The 24125-nt window shown below is 32.8% G+C and overlaps 2 protein-coding genes across 10 annotated transcripts in view; one reads left to right on the forward strand and one right to left on the reverse strand.

Annotated features, from left to right (window-relative positions):
- Positions 1-24125, reverse strand: part of Ih (hyperpolarization activated cyclic nucleotide gated potassium channel Ih) — a 215757-nt gene that overhangs the window by 41099 nt on the left and 150533 nt on the right. For all 9 annotated transcript variants that reach the window (XM_025296918.1, XM_025296915.1, XM_025296917.1 and 6 more), the window contains 4 exons: positions 15315-15464; positions 9535-9753; positions 9313-9459; positions 7569-7686 (listed from right to left, as the gene is read on the reverse strand). In XM_025296918.1, coding sequence (XP_025152703.1) covers positions 7569-7686; positions 9313-9459; positions 9535-9753; positions 15315-15464 — 634 coding nt within the window. The remainder of the gene's footprint in view (positions 1-7568; positions 7687-9312; positions 9460-9534; positions 9754-15314; positions 15465-24125) is intronic.
- LOC109504329 (uncharacterized) lies at positions 1297-3117 on the forward strand. Its single transcript, XM_019843758.2, has one exon. It carries the CDS (start codon positions 1677-1679, stop codon positions 2142-2144), a length of 468 nt encoding a protein of 155 aa, XP_019699317.2. The 5' UTR covers positions 1297-1676; the 3' UTR covers positions 2145-3117.

Raw genomic sequence — 24125 nt, forward strand, 5'->3', positions numbered from 1 at the left:
AACAATGTTTGAAACAAAAATTGTAGGGCTTAAAAAAAGCTCTCAGATATTGATAATTGTTGGCCTTGGAATGAACTTGAGAAACGTTATCAAGGTCGACATAAAAATTTTAAATGGAAACTCCAATTTTTTATTACACCGTCTTTTTCCATTCGTATTGTGAGGCATATCTCAAGCATAAGCTTCGAGGAAAAAGAGTGTGTACTTTGAAGCAGCTGACACGACAAATTTGTCTCATTTGGAGGTCTTTACCGAACGAATACGCAGTCAACTTAGTGGAAAGTATGCCTCGGAGATGCCAGGCAATTATCAATGCTGCTGGTAACTGGACTCATTATTAATGGTATAGCATTTTTCTTCTCATGAAGTACAACAAATCCATGTACTTAAAAATCATTAAAAATAAATTTTTCTACACATTAACCCGTACACGTTCTTACTTTACAGACTTACTTTACAGAGTAAAACTATTCTATTTTTTTTTCACAGAAACATATATGGTATTCATTTTATATTTTTGGAACATTCGTATATAGTTGATTGTAATTTCTGTCTTTTAAAAAAAAATATATCATGGAGTGATATATTTTTCTCTTAAATAATTATTTTATTATAATAGAAATTCTCGGCAAATTATTACCCTTGAAAAATATTTTAACTAAAGAGATAGAAAAAATCAATTATCTATTATATGCATTTCCTGTATATTTAATCAAACGTTTGATGATGTCTCGAATTATCAGAACAGTCACTTATTTTATACGGATTATTCGGTTATTTATCTGTATATATTTCAAGTAGGATATGCAAAATATTCGAATACTCGTATCAGAATAAAGATATACTATAGTTTCGATTTTATATGTTAATAAAACATTTTTTTTTCTGAAATTGTTCAGTATTTCATTACTCATAGTATTATATTATAATAAGTTCGACATACGAGTCATTCCACGTGAAATCGAACAACCTCTGCCCAAAACAGTTTTTAAATAAAATATTTCAATCGGTGCTTAAAATGTAGGTAATGACGATGCTTAGAATGTAGGTAAATTTTCGAATGTCATCTGGCCCGATTTAAGATTCAAAATAGCTGATCTAATATGGCGGCCAAAAGTTGACAAAATGTAGAGAAATGATGAAAATTAACAAAAAATACTTTATTTTGCTTGATGTTGGTTTTTTTATGTTTGCTTTACTATAATATGAACAAATAATTATGCTAGTGGTTAGAAAACAAAATGGCGGATTCAATATGGCGTACAAAAGCCGAAAAATTGCAAAAAATGACGAAATCTGACAAAAAACCTTTTATTTTATCTGTTTTTATTCTTTTGTGCTTTCTTAGCAGAATTAAACAAACAGTCAAGAATATTACGACGACGAGTGCAACATCTTTTGCCAAGGGATAAAAGACAGCGCGTCGAATTTTGCGAAGGTATTTTCATAATCTTTTCTGATATTTACAACATTTTGATTTTGTCACACATAATAATTTTGAACAAAACACGCACAGGGTACCTCGCACAATGTCGGCGAAATATAACGTTTCCCGATTATATCATGTGGACAGACGAGGCTACTTTCACGCCGAATAGTGTGTTCAATTCTCGAAATTCCCTACTTTGGCAAGAGGAAAATCCGCAGGCTATTCAGCAGCGCACCTTCCAGTATCGATGGTCCATCAATGTGTGGGCAGGAATAATTGGAAACCAAGTGGTAAATATTCTTCTCAAGACATCTTTTCTCCCGCTGATCTCCTAAACTTCTTTCCTAAAATTACCATTGTCCATTTTCAGATAGACCCATTCTTCTTTCCGCCGCGTCTCAACGGACGTCAGACGTACGCACAATTTATTGAACAGGAGTTACCTGTTCTCGTGGAAGACATTCCTCTCCATGTTCGAGAGAGAATGATCTTCCAACATGACGGAGCTCCTGCGCATTTCTGCCGCGAGACACGCGAATTTTTGGACCAGCGTTTCCCACAGGACAGGTGGATGGATCGAGGTAGCCCAATCACTTGGCCGGCACGATCGCCAGATTTGAATGTGCTCGATTACTTTGTTTGGGACCATATTAAATCTAAAATCGAGCATAGGCGTGATGGTACCAGAGATGAGGTACGCGATGCCCCATTATAGCGACCTTTCGTACCATCACGCCGGACATGGCGCATCGTGCGACGCGACAAATAACTCGAAGAGCCGAACTCTATTCACAAGCAGAAGGAGGGCACTTGGAACAATTATTGAATTAAATAATGAGAGTGGATTAGGCCTACTGGGGAGACCACTTAGAAATAAAACGCGCCGAGCTATCTACCTCACAAGGTGGTGCGGAAATGATAGTTTTCGTACTACCCTAAAATAAAATAAATAAAATAATTGCCCTTTCGGAAGTTTATTATTTACCGCATCGGATTTTTTCGTCGTTTCGTATCATTTTTTACTTCAGGAATCGTGAATTAATGATTGATTCTTTCTTCGATATTCTTCTTCGGTAAGTATCTTATTAAAAAATTAGGGAGATGAGTGAAATATTCAACTATAAAATGTTTTTCTGCCATTGTACGATACATATACTCTTTAAGGACTTTACGATAGAATATGATGCGCTTTGTACACTGCAAATCTGAGAGTATTGTTGTATCCGAGCCACAAGGTTTGTGGCAGCGTCCGTTGTCCGTGAGCCTTAGGCATCCGATGCTGATTTTGACATCTGAGCGAGGATTGTCCTGACGACGGAAAATCGATAAGAAGTAAACAACAAGAACAGCTGACAGAGAGTCTCCGGCAAGCTGTCATCGTAGACAGACGAGAGAATTCAGAATTATTAAAATAGAGAATTATTCTTGTTTGAAGTTTGAGAAAGTTGCGCTGTATATAGTAAAGCTTGATATTCTTACGCGAATGTTCTTATTTACCTGTGTGAAAGCGCGAGTGTGAGAGTGAGCGCAACAGTATTATTTTGACACGCATAAGTATGTGATTGATTGAAGCTTTCTTTACACGTCGTCCCTCGTCGTTGGATCGTGTCACTTGACACGTTTAAACGCGTTAAATGATGTCTACATGAATCAAATGACACACAGTTAGAAATATTTCGTATTTTTGATAAAATTATTTGTGTGTAGAAAGTTTTGTGTTAAATTTTATAAACAGTCGTGTGTTAATTTAACATATCGTTGTTATGTTACCTAGACTTTCTTGTGTTAAATTAAGATTAACTATTGCATGAATTTTTACTATGACATATTTTATATGTTGAAGTCAACACCTAAAATGTGTTACTTTCCTCATTATAACAGTTATCATGTGTTCAAAGTATAATATTAACATTTCTCGTATGTGAAGATTGGACTTTTAACACATAGATTATGTCAATCTAACATTTTCATTCCATTAAATCCTAGATCATTACTTTTCCCAAATGTTGAAATAACATTCATTGTATGTCAATTTAATACAAACTGTGATTCTTGACTGCATCCAAATGTTAAATTTTTGTGTTAATTTTTTACATATTATGTATGTTATTTTTTAACATATTTGCTGTACGTTAAATTAACACATAAATGAGAGTGGATGATTTGAGACACATGAAATATGTTAAATTTAATACATAATTTCTTGCAGTGCACGATTCAACGGCAAGAAACGTGTAAAGAAAGCGTCAATCAATCACATATTTATGCGTGTCAAAATAACACACTCGGATTTGCGCTGTAACACGATCATACCTAGGAATCAATTTTATGCCGAGTATCGTTGGTGCACCATTGACAACGATGGTCCTCTTTTCGCAATTATACGATAAAGAACTTTCAGTTTCTTCTATCGTTAATATACCATAATTGACAACAATTACGATATACGACAACAATATATGCATGACACATGATACAAATGTTTGGTCCATGATACAGCTTGCAAATGAAATATGAACGATACAGAGAAATATTAACTGAAAATATTAACACTCAGTCTAATTCATCGAGGTTTATGGTTAACATAAATAAAATTGTACTATTCTCAATCAAAATTGTTTAATCGTTCTCTCTCTCTCTCTCTCTCTCTCTCTCTCTCTCTCTCTCTCTCTCTCTCTCTCTCTCTCTCTCTCATTTCGTCAAAAAATTGGTTCATTCAACCAAACATTTTTTTCCGTGTAGACTTGAATAAAACGATAGGATAAGATGAGTCTCTACGCGAATTCTGTCATACTCTAATAATTAAATATTCTCCTAACGATAGAGTACAATAGAGTACGATGAAAAGTGTTCATCGTACTTTATCTTTACGCGATATTATTTCTTTCGAATCCGATGCAGCGAAACGATAGATTGCGATAGAAAACAATGAGAATCTCTGTAGATCTCATCGCTCTCTATCGCTTTCTCCTTTTCCATGTTTTCCCTGATCAAAGAACTTTACAATTCAATATGAGCTATCTGCGGTACCTCATAAAATAATCTCGGAATTGTAATCGCGAATATTCAGCGGCCATATCGGCGCGAGGTTAGATGCGGTGCGGCGGGACGTAAGAGGACGTAAGGAGCGGCGAGGTAAGAACATGAGCATTAGCGCGTTGTCCTTTCTCTCACCGCTCGCCGCGCGTCGGCAAGAGTTCCTTTGTCGACTGGGTCCTTTGTCTAGCCTGAGCGGCTAGATGCTCCTCCCATAACGTCTCGGCGCGCGCTCGTTCCTCAGATTTCTGTCATTGATTACTCGATAATTATTGCGAATCTCACAAAACGGTATGGGACTTTTATATTTGTCTTAACCCGCTCTATGTCTCCACGAGCGCTGCAAGATTTGTTACAAGACACCCTGTATACAGGGTGTCTCAGAACTTTTGTCAAAGCGCCAAGACGCCATCGCGACAGTCAGCGCGAGCCGCGTTATCACTTAGCCCCTACGTACACAGCTTACCGCGGAGCGTCTACAGGCCGCGCTGGGCGTAGAAAACGCCAAACTTTGCGCTGTTATAATTAAAAAATTATTACGATTTTCATATAATGGCACAGGACTTTTTTGTTCCTCTCACTTAGCTCTATATCCCTACAGAGCCCGTGTCCCAAAGTTCTGAGACACCCTGTATAACAGCAATGAATTTTAATTTTAATTAAGCCAAAAATTTCTACTTTTTTTTTTATTTTGATTTTACTGCCTTATAAATTTACAAATTTATGTCTATTGATATATACCAATAAATTAATTCATAATAATATATATATGATAATATATATTATATTAATAGTTTGTGCGTAAAACGGTTATGAGAATAATTCATAGAAAGATTTAGGAAAAATATAGAAAAATCGACAATTTTCACACCTTTTTGGTCCCAATATTGAATCCGCCATATTGAAAATTGTGTATTTGATCGAAAATCAATTGCGAATATCAATCTCATTATTTTTAATGATAATAAGTCGTTACCGAATCCGAAATTTACGAATAATTGTGGAAAAATTATGACAAATCGTACATTTGTGCGATTTTGTCGCCATTTTTAAATAGAAATGACAATTTTGATAAATTAAAAAAATATACCCTTAAAGTACAACTATTTTGTAAACCGATGGTTGTGGAAAAAGTTGGAGTTTCATACTATATCGATGTGAAAAAATATATTGAAAAAAATTGTTTTCGACTTTTTCACATTTTTTAACTTAGAAGCTGCCATAGCTTTTTCAGACTTCATTTTACACGAATTCTGATGATGAGTTCAGAAGGAGCATCAAATTTTACGTAAGAAATGATATTTTTCAATTTTTTGAAAGACCTTTAACGTTGTAAATAAAGTCGCTGAAAATTATGTTCAAAATAGATTCGCTTGGGCGTTAATGGGATAATATTCACTTTGTAAATAGTAAACACAAAGCGCGCCAAGCAACATGCGGCAAAACCCCATAAAATTGTTAGTTAATATCATCCCTAAACATTTTACGTTTTCACGAGTATTAGCAGATTAGATACAACGAAATGAGAGAAATAGGGCAAATAGTCAGAAAAATCGACTGAAAAGTACAACCTGATCTCAAACTAGAGATATGTTTATATTTCAGAGTAATGCGATGGTCATAACGAATTGAATAATGGAACCACGCATACTGCAGTTCTTTCAACCAACGATCGATATATGTCATCCTCAGCAAAACTTGATCCTAGGTACGTCCAATAGATACATCACAAAGGATTTAGAATTATATATCCAGAATACATTCCGAATAAAAGGCCGAAATATATACATAGGATGTACCGAGAACGTCTTTATGTCCGGTCATTAAACATCCAGAGGAAGTGATACGTGGATGTCATGAGGATATGTACATATAACAATATGTGATCCTATGTGTAGATGTAATATCCGTAAGATATCTTCCAAAAATAACAAAAGTAGTGCTAAGCACATTCACAAGATATATCGCGATGAATTTTATATATCCTGAAGTCATCCTTACAATGCTGAAATAGGCCCGGTTGTTCCAACTGAAAGGTAAGTTGACTAACAATTAAATCGTATGCCTATCTTTGTTTTTTGTTCGAAATAAACAGGGACAGATATATGATTTAACTGTTTGTCAACTTATATTTCGGTTAAAACAATCGGGCCAGAGAAATAAATTTTATAACGGTTTGAACATATGTTTCGATGCAGTTCAAAATGCAGCCTATCATTCAATGAGAAAAGTACTTTTTCCGAAACGTGTTCTTATGCTAAATCATCGGCTGCGTTCCAAAAGACCAAGAACAAAATGCCCACACTGTTGTGAAATGTAATATATAAAATATGTACTGGATAATATAATAACAATATGTGCGTGTATCTGTATGCATAAAAAAGTTTACTTGTTATTATTTGAAGAAAAAACGTGCAATACAATGTTTGTTTGTGTTGCATATAACGAATAAGATGTATCATATGTTCTACAATATATACAACTATTATACAATATATAGTCCATTTCTTAAAATAAAAAAACATATCATAAAAATATTTAGTAAATATTAGACTAATAAGATATTAAATGATCTATCTAAGTATTACACGTTATTATAGAAGTTTATAAGATATAAATAAAATATAGACTAACTTCTTTTTGTATTCTTTGTGTTTTCTGGATATCAATTGTTCAGACATAAACAATACATGTTAAATACCTAATTAATAAAAACAAAAACTAATTATTGTATGTGAATGGATCACAGTATTAAATAAATGTTGTACCACAAAAGAAACAGTATATCGCCGTTCCTCAGTAAACATCAATTAACACACTAGAACATCCTACGGATGTTATGCGGATATTTTGTGTAATTTGCGGTTAATGCACATGTCCTCAAATACTCCTATAAATAACTTTTTCATTTGGATCATAATAGAATCAGTTTGATCAAATTGGGATATACTTTGGAGATCTAATGCTATGTGGGATGTTCGTGCAAAAATAAACATGTTTACGCTATATTCATCATATGAAATATAGCACCAATGTATAAATATGCAATACAGAATATTGAATACAGAACGTACAAAGAGACTTTTGTAATGATAGCGATTACCTGGCTGGAAGACTTCGTATCTGAGTTTTGTGACGACATCCGAAACAAAATTGGAATCGGCGTTAGCGAAGAAGGGCACAGATGCTACTAGTGATCTGCAGTTGTAATTGATCACATCCTAGAAAGAGGCATAATTCATTGTATACTTAAAAAGAACATTCATGAAGTGTCTGTGTTCGATATCAATGAAATTTCATGTACTCGTATATCACTCGTATAGCGCTCAAAATTAACAAGTATGTACTTTTATCTATTAAGACATAAAGATAAGAAATGAAATCGCTCTTAAAGTTTTATCTCATTTTTGATAACTACATAATTATTAAAGATATATAACAACCCTTTAGACAAATATTTTATGATTTATCCGTTCTTATCCCTCCTCACCAGATTAGATATTATTCGTTTACCTTTCCCTTTTTCTCCCTTCAAAATATTTGCGCACAACAGTTCTATAACATATACGCTGCCGACCGTCTGGCATAATATGCATAATTATATACTAACTACGCGAAATCACGTTGTACAAAACCACGTGCTGACAATATTTGTTAAAGCAATTTAAATTTGCTCTTAGATCTACTACAATAAAATGTGCCGTCGATTTTTTATAATTTATATTATTAATTTATTTTTATAATTCAAATCACGTTTCCTCCTTTCTAATTCGTTCCCCGATTCCAACTATCAACTCGCGGTCCAATCCCAGATAAAGAGATTTAGTTCTCTGATCTAAAAGTGGACCACCCGCCGTACATCGCGATCGGACTAAACGGACCCTTCTGGTCCCTGATCTGTATCGCGCACACGCAAGTACGTGCGGGACTCACAAGCGCAAGTACACGTTACGCTCCTCCTCCAGGACGTAACAACATTTAAGCAGTTCAAAAAACACAATACTCTTGTAATCCCACCAAGCAGATAGCAAAATCTTTCTTTGGTGAATGTCTGCTTTAGAAGTGTTTTGTGGCGGCCCATCACGTTTGCTCTACGATCTTTTTCGTTCCACATTGTCGTAAACAATTCATTTTTCATCACTAGTTAACATTTGTTTCAAAAACGGATTTTGCTCACGTTTCAGGAGACAATCGCTGACATTGATGCGTTTAGTGAGATAAATTTCTTTGAGCCCATTTGTAACCCAAATAGCGAGTTTATTAACGTATCCAAGTTGTTTTAAATGCTCGTATGTGATATGTTTGGCTTCTCAGCGATCTCCCGTGTCGTACCATATAATGGCGGTTGGATTTAAGCAATATTTTTATTTTTCGTCATCGATCTCAACTGGCCGGTCGGATCGTGGTGCATCTTTCACAGAAAAATCGAGCAAACCAACGCTGATATTTTGTTAAGGAATTTTCACTATACACAGCACATAACTTTTGACGGGCTAGCACAGCGTTTTTTCTTTTTAGAAGTAAAAACGTAAAATATGACGGAAATACTAGTTTTGATTTTGCATTTTTAACTCAATGCCAAACAAACAATTTTTTTACCGAATGACGCCCTTTCTTTTTATTTCTAAGTAAGCTTGAAATGTCAGTTATCAAATGATATAAAAATTATAGGATTTGGAGTGAAATTAAGTGCGTTTAATGACAAGTAAAGCCATCTATCCGTGAGAAACAACATGACTTTTGTTGCCAACCTGATATAAATTCTTCAATACTACTTTTCAAAAATTATCTCATTATAGTAGTAAAACAATTTGTACAACTTTAACCTGATTAATATAATATCATACTTCTCTTAATTTTTCCGAAAGCTCTCCAAGGATTAATTCCTCGTCAAAAAACTTTCCTTGGTAGCGGTGCTCGAAGTATTCTGTGATCCTTTGTCTCATTTCCCTCGGTAGTTTTCGATAGGCCATGTATTCTTCCACTTGTTTTACCTGCAATCAAAAATTAAAACGGAAGAGAATTTAATTTCGCCCGAATCCAAACGAATTCAGTTTGTGTCGTTATACCTTCTCGCGATATTGTCTTCTCGAGGAGTCGAGAGATTGAATGAGATTTGTCGCGTGTCCGAGGAAAAGAGCGTAACATGTTGCACCACTGATCATGCTGAGCATAGTCAACCACATGTCGGTCAAGGATTGCGGCGGGAATCTACCATATCCGATACACAACATGTGCGACATGGCTTTGAAAAGAGCCCATGAATATTGTTCCAGCCAAAACGAATCCTGCAAGCATATCGTCATGAAAATGCATTCAAAAGTGTTAATCATTGATTGTCGATTTTGTTAGAAAAACATTTGACCATGTTAGTCAATTTTGTGTTTTTGCCGTTTCCTTTAATCTTGCTTTTTAAAAATTCGTCAATAACTACTTTCATTATTAAACTCAACTTTAATGATCTTGACCTTGACTTATTATTATTAAGATACTTATTATTAAGGCACTTATTATTAAGATTATTGTTATTAAACAGCATTCAAAAAGTTTTACTCGTTTATCATTAGTTATTAAAAAGTTATAAACACAACAAGAATGAAAAACATAATATCAATATTAAAAGACGTAGTTTGCTGATATATATATATATATATATATATATATATATATATACATATATAAAAATATAAGTATGCTATTATTGTAAGGCCTTAAAAATAACTAGAAATAATAGGGAAGTAACAGCAATAGAGGCGGTATATTATTGACATTGCGCATACAATTGAACTCAAAAAACATTAATGAACAAGTTACAGTTTTTTTTTAATCTTTATCCAGTAAACATAATATATAATATGTAATGTATCTGTAACAATATGTAATATGTAATGTACCTGTTAATTGTAATTTTCCTTATTTTCTCAACAATGTAACTGTTATACAAGGTGTTCTAGAACAACGGTATCAGAGCCCTTGGTGGCGTAGAACGGATTAAGAGGAACAAAAGTTTTTCCATACCGTTTTGTGATATTCGCAATAATTGTCGAATTATTATGCAGCGAAACCTAGGAGCGGCGGAATAAGACTAGTGCATAGCTGAATAGCGACGTATTGTTCTTCCTCTCGCCGCGCGCCGGCAACAGTTCCTACATCGATTGGGCCGTGTTTTTGCTTGAGTGACTGCAGTGACTTCCACAATCTATAAGGTTTTGGACATCGCTGATTTCGAAAATGAAGTCGAAATTTCAAAATTCTCAAAACTTGTTCTCAAAACTAAGGCGGCTCCAATTTTGAAAAAACATAGATTGCAAAAAATCTATTGTAACTAAAAAATTTCGCTCTGATAATATCAGGTTATTTAAAAAGTTTTTGCGCGAGCTTTTTGCGCACGAGATAGCGTTAGTGTCCCAAATCTCAGGGTATATGAGTCGCAGCGGGTCAGGCCTAATGTCATTTGACAGCTGACAGTTGAAGCTAGTAGATGTACAAAAAGTGTTGGAATTCTTATAATTAGACGTAAGGTACTGCGCCGTGAAGATGAGTGAACTTTCCGCAAAACTGCGCTACATTTTACAATTTTCTTTCAATAAAGGCGCAAATGCTGCGCAGACCCGTGAAGAAATTTGTGCTGTTTATGGGCAGGATACGTTATCGAAAGCAACAGCCAAAAGATGGTTTAGTCGCTTTCGTTCTGGAAATTTCGATGTCTAAGATGCTCCACGCAGTGGGCGACCAATCACAGAAAAAGTGGATGATATTCTGGCAAAAGTCGAGCAAGACCAGCATGTAAGCAGTTATGACATCGCCAATGACCTAAACATCCATTACCAAACAGTGTTAAACCATCTCGAGAAAGCTGGCTACAAAAAGAAACTCGATGTTTCAGTGTCACATGATCTGACTCGAAAAAATTTACTCGATCGAATTTCTATCTGCAAATCTCTGAAACGTAACGAAATCGAGCCATTTCTGAAGCGGTTGATCACGAGTGATGAAAAGTGGATAACCTACGACAACAATGTGCGAAAAAGATCGTGGTCGAAGCGAGGAGAAGCTCCACAGTCTGTGGCAGAGCCCACACTGATGACGCCCAGGAAGGTTATGCTGTGTGTTTGGTGGGATTGGAAAGGTATCGTGTATCATGAACTGCTGCCGCCAGGCAGAACGATAGACTCGGACCTGTACTGTCGACAGTTAGCGCGATTGCATCTAGCAATTCAAAAGAAACGGTCGGAGCTGGTCAACAGAAAGGGTGTCGTATACCACGCTGACAACGCCAGTCCGTATACATCTTTAACGACTCGTCAGAAATTGAGAGAACTTGGCTAAGAGGTTTTAATGCATCCATCGTGTAGCCCGGATCTGGCGCCATCAGACTATCCTTTGTTTCGGTCTCTGCAGAACTCCTTGAATGGTGTTAAGTTAGTTTCAAAAGAGGCCTGTGAAAACCACGTGTCACAATTTTTTGATCAGAAACCACAGAAGTTCTATAGCGACGGGATTATGGTATTACAGGAAAAATGGCAGAAGGTCATCGAACAAAATGGTGCATATGTGGTTTCATAATATTATTTTCAAATAACGATAAATATATTCTCAATTTTGATCTCCAAAGGCTCAATACTTTTTAGACAACCTGATGTCAAATTTATTTTCCAGGGGTTTTCGAAGCCGATGATTACGAATATAAGATCAGAATTGTAAGTTTTCCAAAATTCAAGATGACGGACGCAATATGGCGGATCGAAATCGTGAAAATTAGACCGATTCAGATCAAACTGTATCCGAAGGTTTTCGGGGTCGAATATTTGACTCTCGTTGGTCGCGCTAGTATTGAACTGTATATTTATTATTTATATAGTAAAATTAGTTTATAAAGCGTTCATAAGATTGTATGGTGTTCTTATTACATTGTCTTCATAACTTATAACAATAAATGTGAACAGGGCAAATATAAATGAGCGTATGATCACTTTAGTAACAAAGGAATCTTATTCCCATTCATGTTTCAAAATTCGGCCAATTCGGCTTTTGACTTTTCATTCCGCGATTCAGAGTTTCGTTATTTTGAACTAAGTCGCAAAATTAGCGACACCAAAAACCCCCGAATACATAATTTAATAAAAGATAATGATCTTGAGTTTCTTAATTTCGACTTCAGATTCGTAATCAGCAGCCCCAGAAATCCTCTGATACACAATTTGATGCGAATCAATCTAATTTTCACAATTTGATCCGCCATATTGAATCCGCCATCTTGAATTTCTCGATTTCGATTTCAGATTCATAATCAGTGAACACAAAAACCTTCGGATACACAATTTCACGTAGATCAGTCTAATTTTGAGCATTTCGACCCACCATCGTGAATTTTGAAAAATTCTAATTTCCGATCTCAGATTCGTATTCAGCAGATTGAAAACCCCTTTATAGGGGAGTTCGGCAAAAATTGCGCGTGGGGAAAAATATATGCTTTAAAGGATTAATAACTTGATAATTATTGCGAATAGCGCAAAACGGTATGGGACTTTTATGTTTGTCTTAACCCAATCTACCTTCACACTTAGGGTTGGCAACTAATTACCGGACACCCTGTATAAATATAAAAAGATATAATTTTTTTTAATAAATGCTAAAAAATAAAAAAATGAACTTAAAAAAAAAACAGAAATAATACTCGCTACGTCTCCGTCGTTATTTACAGGTAAAAAAGAGATTACTAATTTTTAAATTAAAGTTGCTATCATTATCCATTAATCTGCTATTTCGAATGCCGATTTGTTTGTTGTTAACAATCTAAAAGAAAATGAATATTTTAAATATGAAAAGATTCCATCGAGAAATCAAAATTTTTGAGTAATTGATCCGCCATATTGAATCGTTTATTTGAATTCTAAAAGTCTTTACATTCGATATCAGCGATCCTGTTCCTTCCGGACGTTTATTTTTCGGGCGCGCCAAGTGCTTTCTTGTAGTTCTCAATTTTATTATCTATTGTAACTTTCTGTTATTATTGTTATTATTATTGTTATTACTATTTTGTTATTATTTAAAAAGTTTTAAAATTGCCGAAAATGTATATTTAATATTTTAAATTTATTATTTTAATTTTTAATTAATTTTTTTATTATATTTATATTATATTTTCATTATTTGTTATTTTATAAATATAATATTGTTTAATTAATTTTATTTCTTTTGGATTAGTTATTATAATATATTATTGACTTTTTATAGAATTGTAAAAATAAATTATAATTAAATAAAATTATAATTAAATAATAAGAAAAATATTTTTATATTTTATAGAATTTTTTATTTTGTTTTTTAAAAAGGTTAAAATATATATTTTTTTCATTGTATATATATTTTAGCACTTGGCTTAACTTATTTGATATCAGATATTTTATATAAAATACGTTTTTATTATTAAATTTTTTTATTTTGTTTTTAAAATGGTTAAAGTATAATTTTTTATTATATTTATATTTTTTATTTTTGTTATTTTTAAAATATATTATTTTTTAATAATTATATATTTTTTTTTATTTATTTATTATAATATATTTTTGTTTTTTAGATATATATTAGCTTAACTTGGCTTAACTTATTTGATATCAGATATTTTGTAGAAAATACATTTTTTGTAGAATTTTTTTTAAAAAAGGTTATTTATACGAGTCGCGTGCACTTGGCGCTTTTTTAACCTTATTTTAAATAAGGTAAGTCTTTTACGGATGGGAATTACAAACACTCTACCAAAATATATCCGGCCGGTGCATAAGTACAGGTTCGATCATATGTGATTTTTCAGATACTTTGGGTTTTGTGAATTCCCTGGATTGTTAATAGGTTTCAGCAGGATTTTGTGAGCACGAGCTTTTGATTCTTCGCATATCGACATCAGTCTTCATATTATTTATTTTATTATTTACTTATTTATATTATTTATTTTGTGACTCTATTTTTCGCTGTTTTGTACACTTCCAATTTTCAAATTCTTTGAAATTATTAAATTTTTTTGCATAAATTTTTTTTTTGGATTCACGTCAACAGAAAAAATTATATAAATTTTCTTTGTTCCTTCGGGTATTCAAAAAAAAAAAGTCACTATGGAATTAAAAATTCCAAGCGATAATAAATCTGACGATGGATTCAATAATACTGAAAATGGTTCTGAAAATGATCCTGAGTCACATGAAAATTTAAGATCATCGAATGATGATATATCTATAGACGATGAAATGAACGATACTGACCCAGAAAATTACTTTATTTATGATTATGACACGCCTCTTAGTGAACGATTAGCCAATCTTGATGGCTATTGACGACATTTGGGAAAAAGGGAATAAAGGCTTTGATGACTACAAGTTTCAGGAAGATTGTGGCCCGAATGTTCCAAATAACTGTTCTACCCTACTACAGTGTTTTGCACTCTTATTTTCCGACTTTATTAATCCGTTTGCATAGAAGTAAGAAGTCATCAAATTAAATAATACGGTTATTTATTATTTCACTTAACATAATTTTCCAGATATTAGTTAAAAAAAGGAATACATGTTATAAGGTAGAATGTGTGGATTCTTAAATGAGTTCTACCTGCATGTCAACGGACGTACATGTCAGCTACTTTGTATGGATGTGTATCAAAAGATATGAGTTTAAATGATTTTGAAAGATTTGAGAATATTAATCACACATAAATATTGAAGAAGTTAAGAGACGTTGTCGTTTTGCGATTTTAAATTATATTCTATATTAATACGATATTATATATAATGTATATATAATATAGTATATGTATATGTATATATAATGTATCCAACTGATAATGCCAATTACTTACTTGTAACTCGTTAATGGCCACCCATGAATTACTGGGAAATCCTTGAAGCATAGGTACTAAGAATTGCAGACAGCCACTCCAATGGCCGATTAGAAGCATCATACAGATCAGGTTAAAAATCCGCATGAACACCGACGCCATATTCAGGAACTGCCAACAACAACAACAGAGTTTTACTCTTGCGTTGAATCAAGCTCGTCGGAATGATTTTCATACTTCTTTTTTGGGTTTAAAAACTTCTTTCGTTATCCAAAGCTCCAGTTGCGTAGTGTACAGCAAATAAGCGAGTGTTCCACGAAAACGCGTACGATATAACTCGTCGAATACACTGTTTCTATTATTGTTTCTGTTGCTGTAGGTTTAGGAGAACTGAATAAACTACGTGACGGGATCCGTCACTAAGATCCGGTGGGTTATCCATTATTCATTATCCGAAAACATTGATACATTGAATTCCGCGGAGCATTCTCTAAATCTTTTCAGCCCTTTAACCAATTAAGTTACATTCGCGAAATCGCGAATTTTCCAACAAACTTTTATTTTATATAATTCCGAAAAGGTTATATATTTATATCCTTCTTAAAAAACGTTGCAAGGAATTCGTACTTGAAGCAACTAGTTAAAGGGCTGCGGTCTTTGTTAACGATAAGCATACATCGAGCAAGAGTCTTTGCTCGTACTCAGATCTTAGCGCGGATAATTTGAATGAGAGTGTCATATTTCTCACAAATTGTCTCATCGCCGTTCATATTCTCGAGACATTTTTTTTTATTTGTTCGTTAAGAAAAGCATGCTACATTAGAAAATACGCATCACGTGACACACAAAATAACAATTCAATGTAACATAAAAACCGTTAACAGAAATGCAAATCACTGATTATTACTCTACGAATGCTCTAATCAAACGAAAAAGAAAGAAAGGAAGAAAAAGAAGATATCGATCGTTTGCAATTGGTTAGGCCAAGATTCTCTAACCGCTTATGCGCCAATATAACATAAAAACAGAAACAACCGACCGCACATCTAATGACGTCGATGCAATCTGTACAGTCTCGAACATAAATTGTAATGTCTCTTGATTCCTATTATCGTGCGCCATAAATACGCGATATAGGAATCCGTCCGTACTTTAGTAAAAATAAAACGCCGAAGAAAGCGGAGAACACTTTGACTCCAATATTCTGGTTTACGTTCGATAGTTATTATCTACATAAAAAACATCATGGTCAATTGCTTCGAAATAATTAATACGCCTGATTAAAATTTCTTTCCTTATTCTATGATATGTGTTAAGATTGGATTTTAACAAAAGTATAGTTTTAATAAATAATTTTATTGTTTTGAAGAAGATTGTATACCTAATGATAAGATGTAAGAAGCATTATATAAGACAGCATTTAAAAAAACGCGAATTTTTGACCAAATTTTCACGAGAAGCTTTCGATCAATCACTCGAAGATCGAAGTCAAATAATCTCGGCGTTCTCCTGTTATTTGAAAGTTCAGGATAAAATTATATAAGAATTTTTAAAGATATCATGAATTGTGGTTTACGTTTATGATTATGTACATATGTTATATATATACATATGTGTATATGTATGACATATGCATATATATACAGAGTGGTCCATTTTAATCTTATCGACCTTTGGAAATTTCAAAATTATTAAATTAACAAAAGTTAGGGCACTATTATAGTAATATATTCTTGATAGTAAATAAAGTAAAAAAGTCTAATACTATTTTTTCTTTCGGCGAATAGTTAGCGAGATATCGTAAGTTAAATGTTGAAAAAGATACCAAGTTTTTCTTAAATATTTCAAAAAATATTAGTCAAATAAAAGAATGTTTCAGACAAAAGTTGTTAAAATTAATTGATAGAAAAAGAAGATATAATAAAAAAATTAGGCTTTCTATTTTAAAAAATTAAGTTGACTTTCAACCGACTTTGAAAATGCCCTCCAAATAAAAAAACTGATAATGCCATTCTCTTTCCCCTTCGAAATCATAGAACACGTGTTTTAGCTTTTTTTAATATCTTTCATGGTTTCCGAGATAATTAGCTGGAAAGTTTTCAAATGAGCACCCTATATATATATACACATATATAGGGTGTTTCTGAATGGTCTGTACAAACTTTCTGGAACATATTTCCAGGGACCAAAACAAGCAGAAAATGTCATATAAACCTGGGGTCGGAAACGCTTCTTTCCAGAGTTATAACGGTTTGAAGTTTTCCTGCAGTAAAAGAAATTATAACGTTAAATCGTATAGGAGTTGCAAACTGTATTTATTTATTTCTACGGATATAACAAAACACTTGCTATACACTTGCTATAGCAAATGCCCAAAATAGCCTCCGTTAGATTCCAAGGAAGCCTGTGCACGTCGCCGCATTGATTGGCGAACCCGTTGGAAAATACCAGGTATATTACGGATGATGTCGCAGCCATCCAGGATCCGCTGATGAAGAGTTGCAACATCTGGTACTGGGGCAGAATAAACAAGAGTTTTCAAATATCTCCAGAAGAAGAACTTTTCCAAACTTTTCCAGACCGTCGAACTCCAAATCATCAAATGTTCAGCAATTAATCGGCGATTATGAGAAATTGGGCAATTCAGGCCCATAACAGTCAACAATGGCTCCAAGAACAGTTCGAGAACTGTTCGAATCTGATGCTGAAGAGAGAAAATTTTTCTTAAGACGGTTCTTTGAATTGTCGTAATTTTTCTTCTACTGCAGGAAAATTTCGAATCGTCATAACTTTATAAGTAAGCGTTTTCGACCCCATGTTCTTATGATATCTTTTGCTTGTTTTAGTCCTTATCCTGAAAGTTTGTACAGACCATTCAGAGACATCCTGTATACATATACATATATATATATATATATATATGTATATACGTATTTACATATGCATATACACATGCACGTATGCGTGATTGCACGTTGTTTTATTTTAATATACTATTCAGTATACTGAATTCTTTTAGAAACAAAATATCTTTGAAAAAAAGATTTAAAACGAAAATTGAAGGGTTCCGAGTGGACAAAAATATGGCGTAATATGCATTTTCTGAAAAATCATCCCATCCAAGGAATAATTGTAACTTTAATTCTTTAAATAGAAACATCTCTATTTTTTATTATATATTTAAAAAAAATTTTTTCAGAAGCCTTTTATATTCATAGGAATAGACATCCTTGAATCTCTTCTATCTCAATAAACAACTTTCCAATTGATAAATGAGATTTTATTTATCAGTTCCTAGAAAAAAAAATCTTATAAAATCTTGCAAAATAAAAAGCATCTTACAAAAATATTTTCTTTACAAAACTTGTATTGACTTATGTTGGACTTATATTGGAGAGGCAATAACAGCTTTATAAATCATTTTCAAAAAACAATTATCTTCAAGAGGCATAAAACTATTAACTTCATCTTCAATATATTTTTGCCCACGGTGTACCAGTAGATCCTTCAACGCTTTCATAGTTCTATTTTTCTTACCTCCATTGCATTAAAATATCTATTATGAAATAATCTTTCAAATCTATTGTAATTATATTCATTTTCACTAAATACAAGAATAATATCAACAATTTCATCTGCACCAATGACCGAAGTAACGAACCATTTTGCAGCAAAGTTTTTAAAGAAATTTTATAAAAAAAAAACACTATTAGCATTATGTAAATATTAATCTGACAGATTGATATACTTATAAAAACAATGCTCAATTAATATGTGAGATGCAAATATTGGGTTGATTTATAAGTTCATGCAGATTTTTATGTAGTTAGTATCCGCATGTTGTGCGTGTATTAAGACAATAATTGTACACAGTTAGCTATCTATATATATATTTTAATAATTCGATATATTCGATATATAACTGATAATCTATATATTTTGATAACTGACGTTTCAGAATATGTTTTGTAATATAAGTGAGTGTTTAAAAAAGTTTTGTTGTCTTTATTGCGATTTGAAAATGGAAGGCAGTAATGAATTTCTCCGGTGTATTATGCTTCTTTTCTTCTGTAAAAGTAAGAATGCAACGTAAACGCATAAAAAGATATATGCTATGTACAAGAAAGATGCCATAATCGAACGTATGTGCCAAAAATGGTTTTTGAAATTTTGTGTAGAAGTGGATGTCTAAGATGCTCTTCTGGTAGGCCAACAATCACAAGTGTCCAACTAATAATTAATTTAATCGCTTCTGATTGACATAATTCGGGACATTACAATAAAGTTGATCAATCAAAGTTGGTCAATCAACTGTTTCGAGGCACTCAAATCAAATTAGAATAGGGGAAAAATATTGATGTTTGAGCGCTATCATTTGACGAAGCGAAATTTAATGGACCGTAGATCCATCTACGATTCACTTTATAAGCGCGGAATGTAATCAAATCATTTTCTTTTAATTAAATGTTTTACAATAACGCTGGACAAAAACGATTGTGGAATAATTGAGATGAACCTTCATTATTATCTTCTAAGCCTGGCTTACATTAAACAACGTTCATGCTTTCCATTTTATAAAACTGGAAGGAAATTGTGTATTATGAATTACTATCCAACAACCAAACCATTAATTCGAACAGATATTGTGCCCAATTGAACATGCTGAAGGCAGAAATTGACAAAAAGCTTCTCGAATTAGTTAATCGGAAAGATGCCATTATTCACCTTATTCGATATACAGCAAAATAACGTAAGATCTGTGTCGTTGTAAACTCAACTCATAAATTGTTAGAATTTCTTTGGGATATTTTACCTTACTCATCATATTTATCCGACATTACCTTCTCTAATTATAATCTGTTTCGTTCATTATAAAACTTCTTTGGAAATATAAATCGCTTCTCCAGATGTGAAAAATCACTTCAGATGTTTCTTTACCGGAAAAGCACAAAAATTTTAAGAGAGAATTATAAAGTTACGTGGAAAAGAGCAAATAATTGTCAAACAGAATGGCGAATATATTATAGATTAAAATTGTTTTCAACGAGAATAAATTACATTTCAATTTTGTTTAAAAATCAGTACGAACTTATGGATACATCCAATATCTGCGGTTATCTTAATATTTTAATTAATATTAATATTTTTATCGTTTAAATTGAGATTGGCAGAGCGATCACTACTGCGTCCGACTAAATGAGTTACATGTCGTCTCAACCCAAGACCTTAGTGAAAATGATATAATTCAGAAATAAATATTTCTTTTAAGCTTAAAAAGTCTTTCCATATTTTTTGAAAATAGTAGTTGTTTAGATATTTAAATTGCAAGATGTTTAAAGGTATCTATTTTCTTACGAATTTGAAAGATTTTTGAAAAGTTCTTTGAAGATATGTAATTAAAAATCTGAGCTGCTATTTAAAAAATTTAAATCGCCGCTATTTCTTACAGGAATGGTCTTTTGGGGGAAGTGTACATTATGTCATATTAATATAATATGCAGAACCCTTTAACTTTTGCTTCAAATACTACCTTTAAAGATACTTAGTTTCTGAAATATTTTATTGTATCAATTAAAATGAAACATCCTGTATACACGCATGCACACACGCATACACGTGCACCTACACACATATATGTAGGATGTCAAAAAGTTAGACTGACATATTTCGTGAAGATATAGAACATATAAAAAAAACAAACATTTTTTATTAATAACACTTCTTACGATGACATTGTTATTGTATGTTATTGTTTTGGTATTCTGTCATATGTTATATTATGTTTTTCTAGTGTTTGGCATCAAAAATCTTTATTGTGAAAAAATAGGTCATCAATCATTTTTGTATCATTTCATTTTTTCTCATAATAACGATATTATTTAAATACACCAGCCATATTCATTGTTTATTTTTGAAGTTATAATATTTCTAATTTATGTTGTGTAGTGTCAAAATAAATCGTTGTCAGAAAAAGAAATTAAGAAGAAATATTTGTTTTAATATTCTTTATATTTCACCTAAAATATTTTTTGATCGATTTTTTAAATAACTTATATATATATATATATATATATATATATATATATATATATATATATACGTAAAAACATAAAGTTAAAGTTTACTGTTTCATGATAATCACTGTTAGTAAATATTAGATCGCAATATAGCATATATACAATATACAATACGAAAATGTACAGCATATATAATACGAAAATTAGATATCACCATGTAAAGTGTTATTAATAAAAGAATCTTTGTTTTAATATCTTTCATATTTTTATAAAATTTGTCAGTCAAAGTTATTAACATCTTATACATACGCACACACGCATATATGTACGTACAAACACATGCACATAAAGTGTCTAACAATTAATAACAAAACGCTCGTGTGCCAGTAGGTTATTTTAAACAGGAAAGTTCTCCATCATTTTGCAAAATCATTCCGCAATAGTTAGGAAGTTAATTAAACAATATTAGTAAATGAGTGCGCGAGAAACAATAAAATGAGCTCTGTAGACAAGGTCTTATTCAAAATGACTCGAATCTGTTGACGATCTGCTAACAGTAGAAAATGATACAAAACTACATTTCTCCACTCCTATATAACTATTGCGAAATTTACAAAATAGTGAAGGTCTTTAATATATTCTACTTGCATTCGAACAAAGTCTTATTAATTATTAGAAATCCTATGTGTGTGTGTGTGTGTGTGTGTGTGTGTGCGTATTTATGTGTGAGCGCGTATGTCATTTTCACATATATGCGTGTGACATTTCCAGCGAGACACACACACGCACAATAATGAGTGTATCATGCATCGCGGTCTATATTTGAGAAATTTCGTTCGGATACACAACAGGTGATAGTCCATATACATTCCAGTATAATGCAATAATACTGCCAACATATTGAAGCATACGCAAAGAAAATTCTCGAATTTGGTCTCATTAAAGACGCGGTGAATCCAAGTCTTCGAAATTAAATACGCGCTTACCCAAATATCAAAGATGCTTCAAAAAGTGATGCTTCTTTTTTTCTTTTTGTAACTATTATGTCTATTAGTCGTACTCAATCATTATCATATATATTTGATTACTGTATAGTTCAAAAGATTAGAAAATTTCGAACGACAAGGAAATTCACGATATTCGTTCTTTACATTATCGTATAAATAATTCGATCATCGACGATATCGAACAAGAAACAAAACAAAGAACTAGTCGAGTCAGATAATATTTTATCAAATCTTGGGCAATCGCGGTACAATAATTTTGAAATCGTACGGCAGTAGGACCTGTCCCTTACATAACAGTTGAATTGTAACAATTATTTTTACACTTAACCGCAGAAGTGACATAGCCATTGCAATATCGACATAATGACATAATAACGCGCAATAAACTGCTCAAACGGATATCTCGTCTTACGAGGATAAATTGGATCTCTTATATATATTGGAAAAACAGTTCTACAAATTTGTATTTCGTATATCATCGCGATAGAGTGGTAAATGTTACAATAATTATGTCCGTCCAGACAACATATATACGCAAATAATATAACTTAAATCGTATTTGGCGTATCTAAAAGTCGACTTGATGAGTTAATTATTCGAAAAGTAATAATCAAAATATCCTATATGTATAATACAAATAATAATTTAACGGTTGGATAATTCATTTGAAATCGTGTAATTTGCTATTTTATATTTGAATTTGGGCAAAATTATTGACAGTAAGAAAAAAGAGTCGCGGGAAAATTGGCAAGTATAGCTCTATCATTCGTACGGTTACGATTAAAAACAGGCTTGAGACTAGTCGACTAGAGTGAGAAAGATCACACTCGCACGATCCTATTAATATCACATGTAATTACAGTAAGAGGCGGTGAAGTAGTGCATCAACGCCCGATCGCTGTAGGATTTCAATAATGCGCAAAACTTTTATTATTTAAATGCGATAAAACATCGTGGGTACTGGCTAGTATCTATTTGAGTATCGTGGTATCTCACGGATGATGATCATTAATGGTAATACTGTTTCTGCGCCTACGGGAGTAACAAGTAAGAATATGGGAAACTTACTGCTAAGGCCACATATAGCTCGATACATTACCTGCTCTAAAATACAGATCGTGTACACGCACGCACGCATACATACATCATATCGATGTTCTCAATAAGCGTACCACGCAAAATGTCATACATATGTATACGCGTGGCGTGTGGCTTTTATAAACCAACAAAGGAAACAAGAACACAGGGGTAAACAATATAACATAACTCAACATCAACCTTCTGTTCTACGAAATAGTCACAAGTTCAGTAAAAGTGAAAGCCTGATTTGTCATGTTTCCACGATGATGAGCGAACAATCAACGAACGATCAATGAATAATCAGCGTAATAATTAACGTGTGGCGATTGTAAAATGGCAACAGTATCGCTTCAACGACGAACAAAGAACCCAAAAGGTGGATTATGCAAAATTAAAAATACAACAAAGAAAAATCGACGAGAAAGGAGTCGACGAAAGAGACATCGTCGTAGATGACTTTAACACTTCGGCTAAGATATGATTTAGGTGATTATAAACGAAAAGAAAGAAGAAAGTACGAAGAATAAAACTGCAGATTTCAAAATGATCATGTTGTCAAGCGGCGCAAGCCAAGCATTGAAACAAGAAAGCAGATTCACTTTTTGATCATATGTATTTTCGCTTCATCTGATTTCGCAAGCACACAAATAGCCATATTACGAAATACACCATTCTCTCGGCCGAGAAGCAACAACAGGAGCGGAAAAAAGAATGGATATATAGTAGAC

This window comes from Harpegnathos saltator, unplaced genomic scaffold, assembly GCF_003227715.2.
Source record: "Harpegnathos saltator strain DR-91 unplaced genomic scaffold, Hsal_v8.6 scaffold160, whole genome shotgun sequence".
Lineage (NCBI taxonomy): Eukaryota > Metazoa > Arthropoda > Insecta > Hymenoptera > Formicidae > Harpegnathos > Harpegnathos saltator.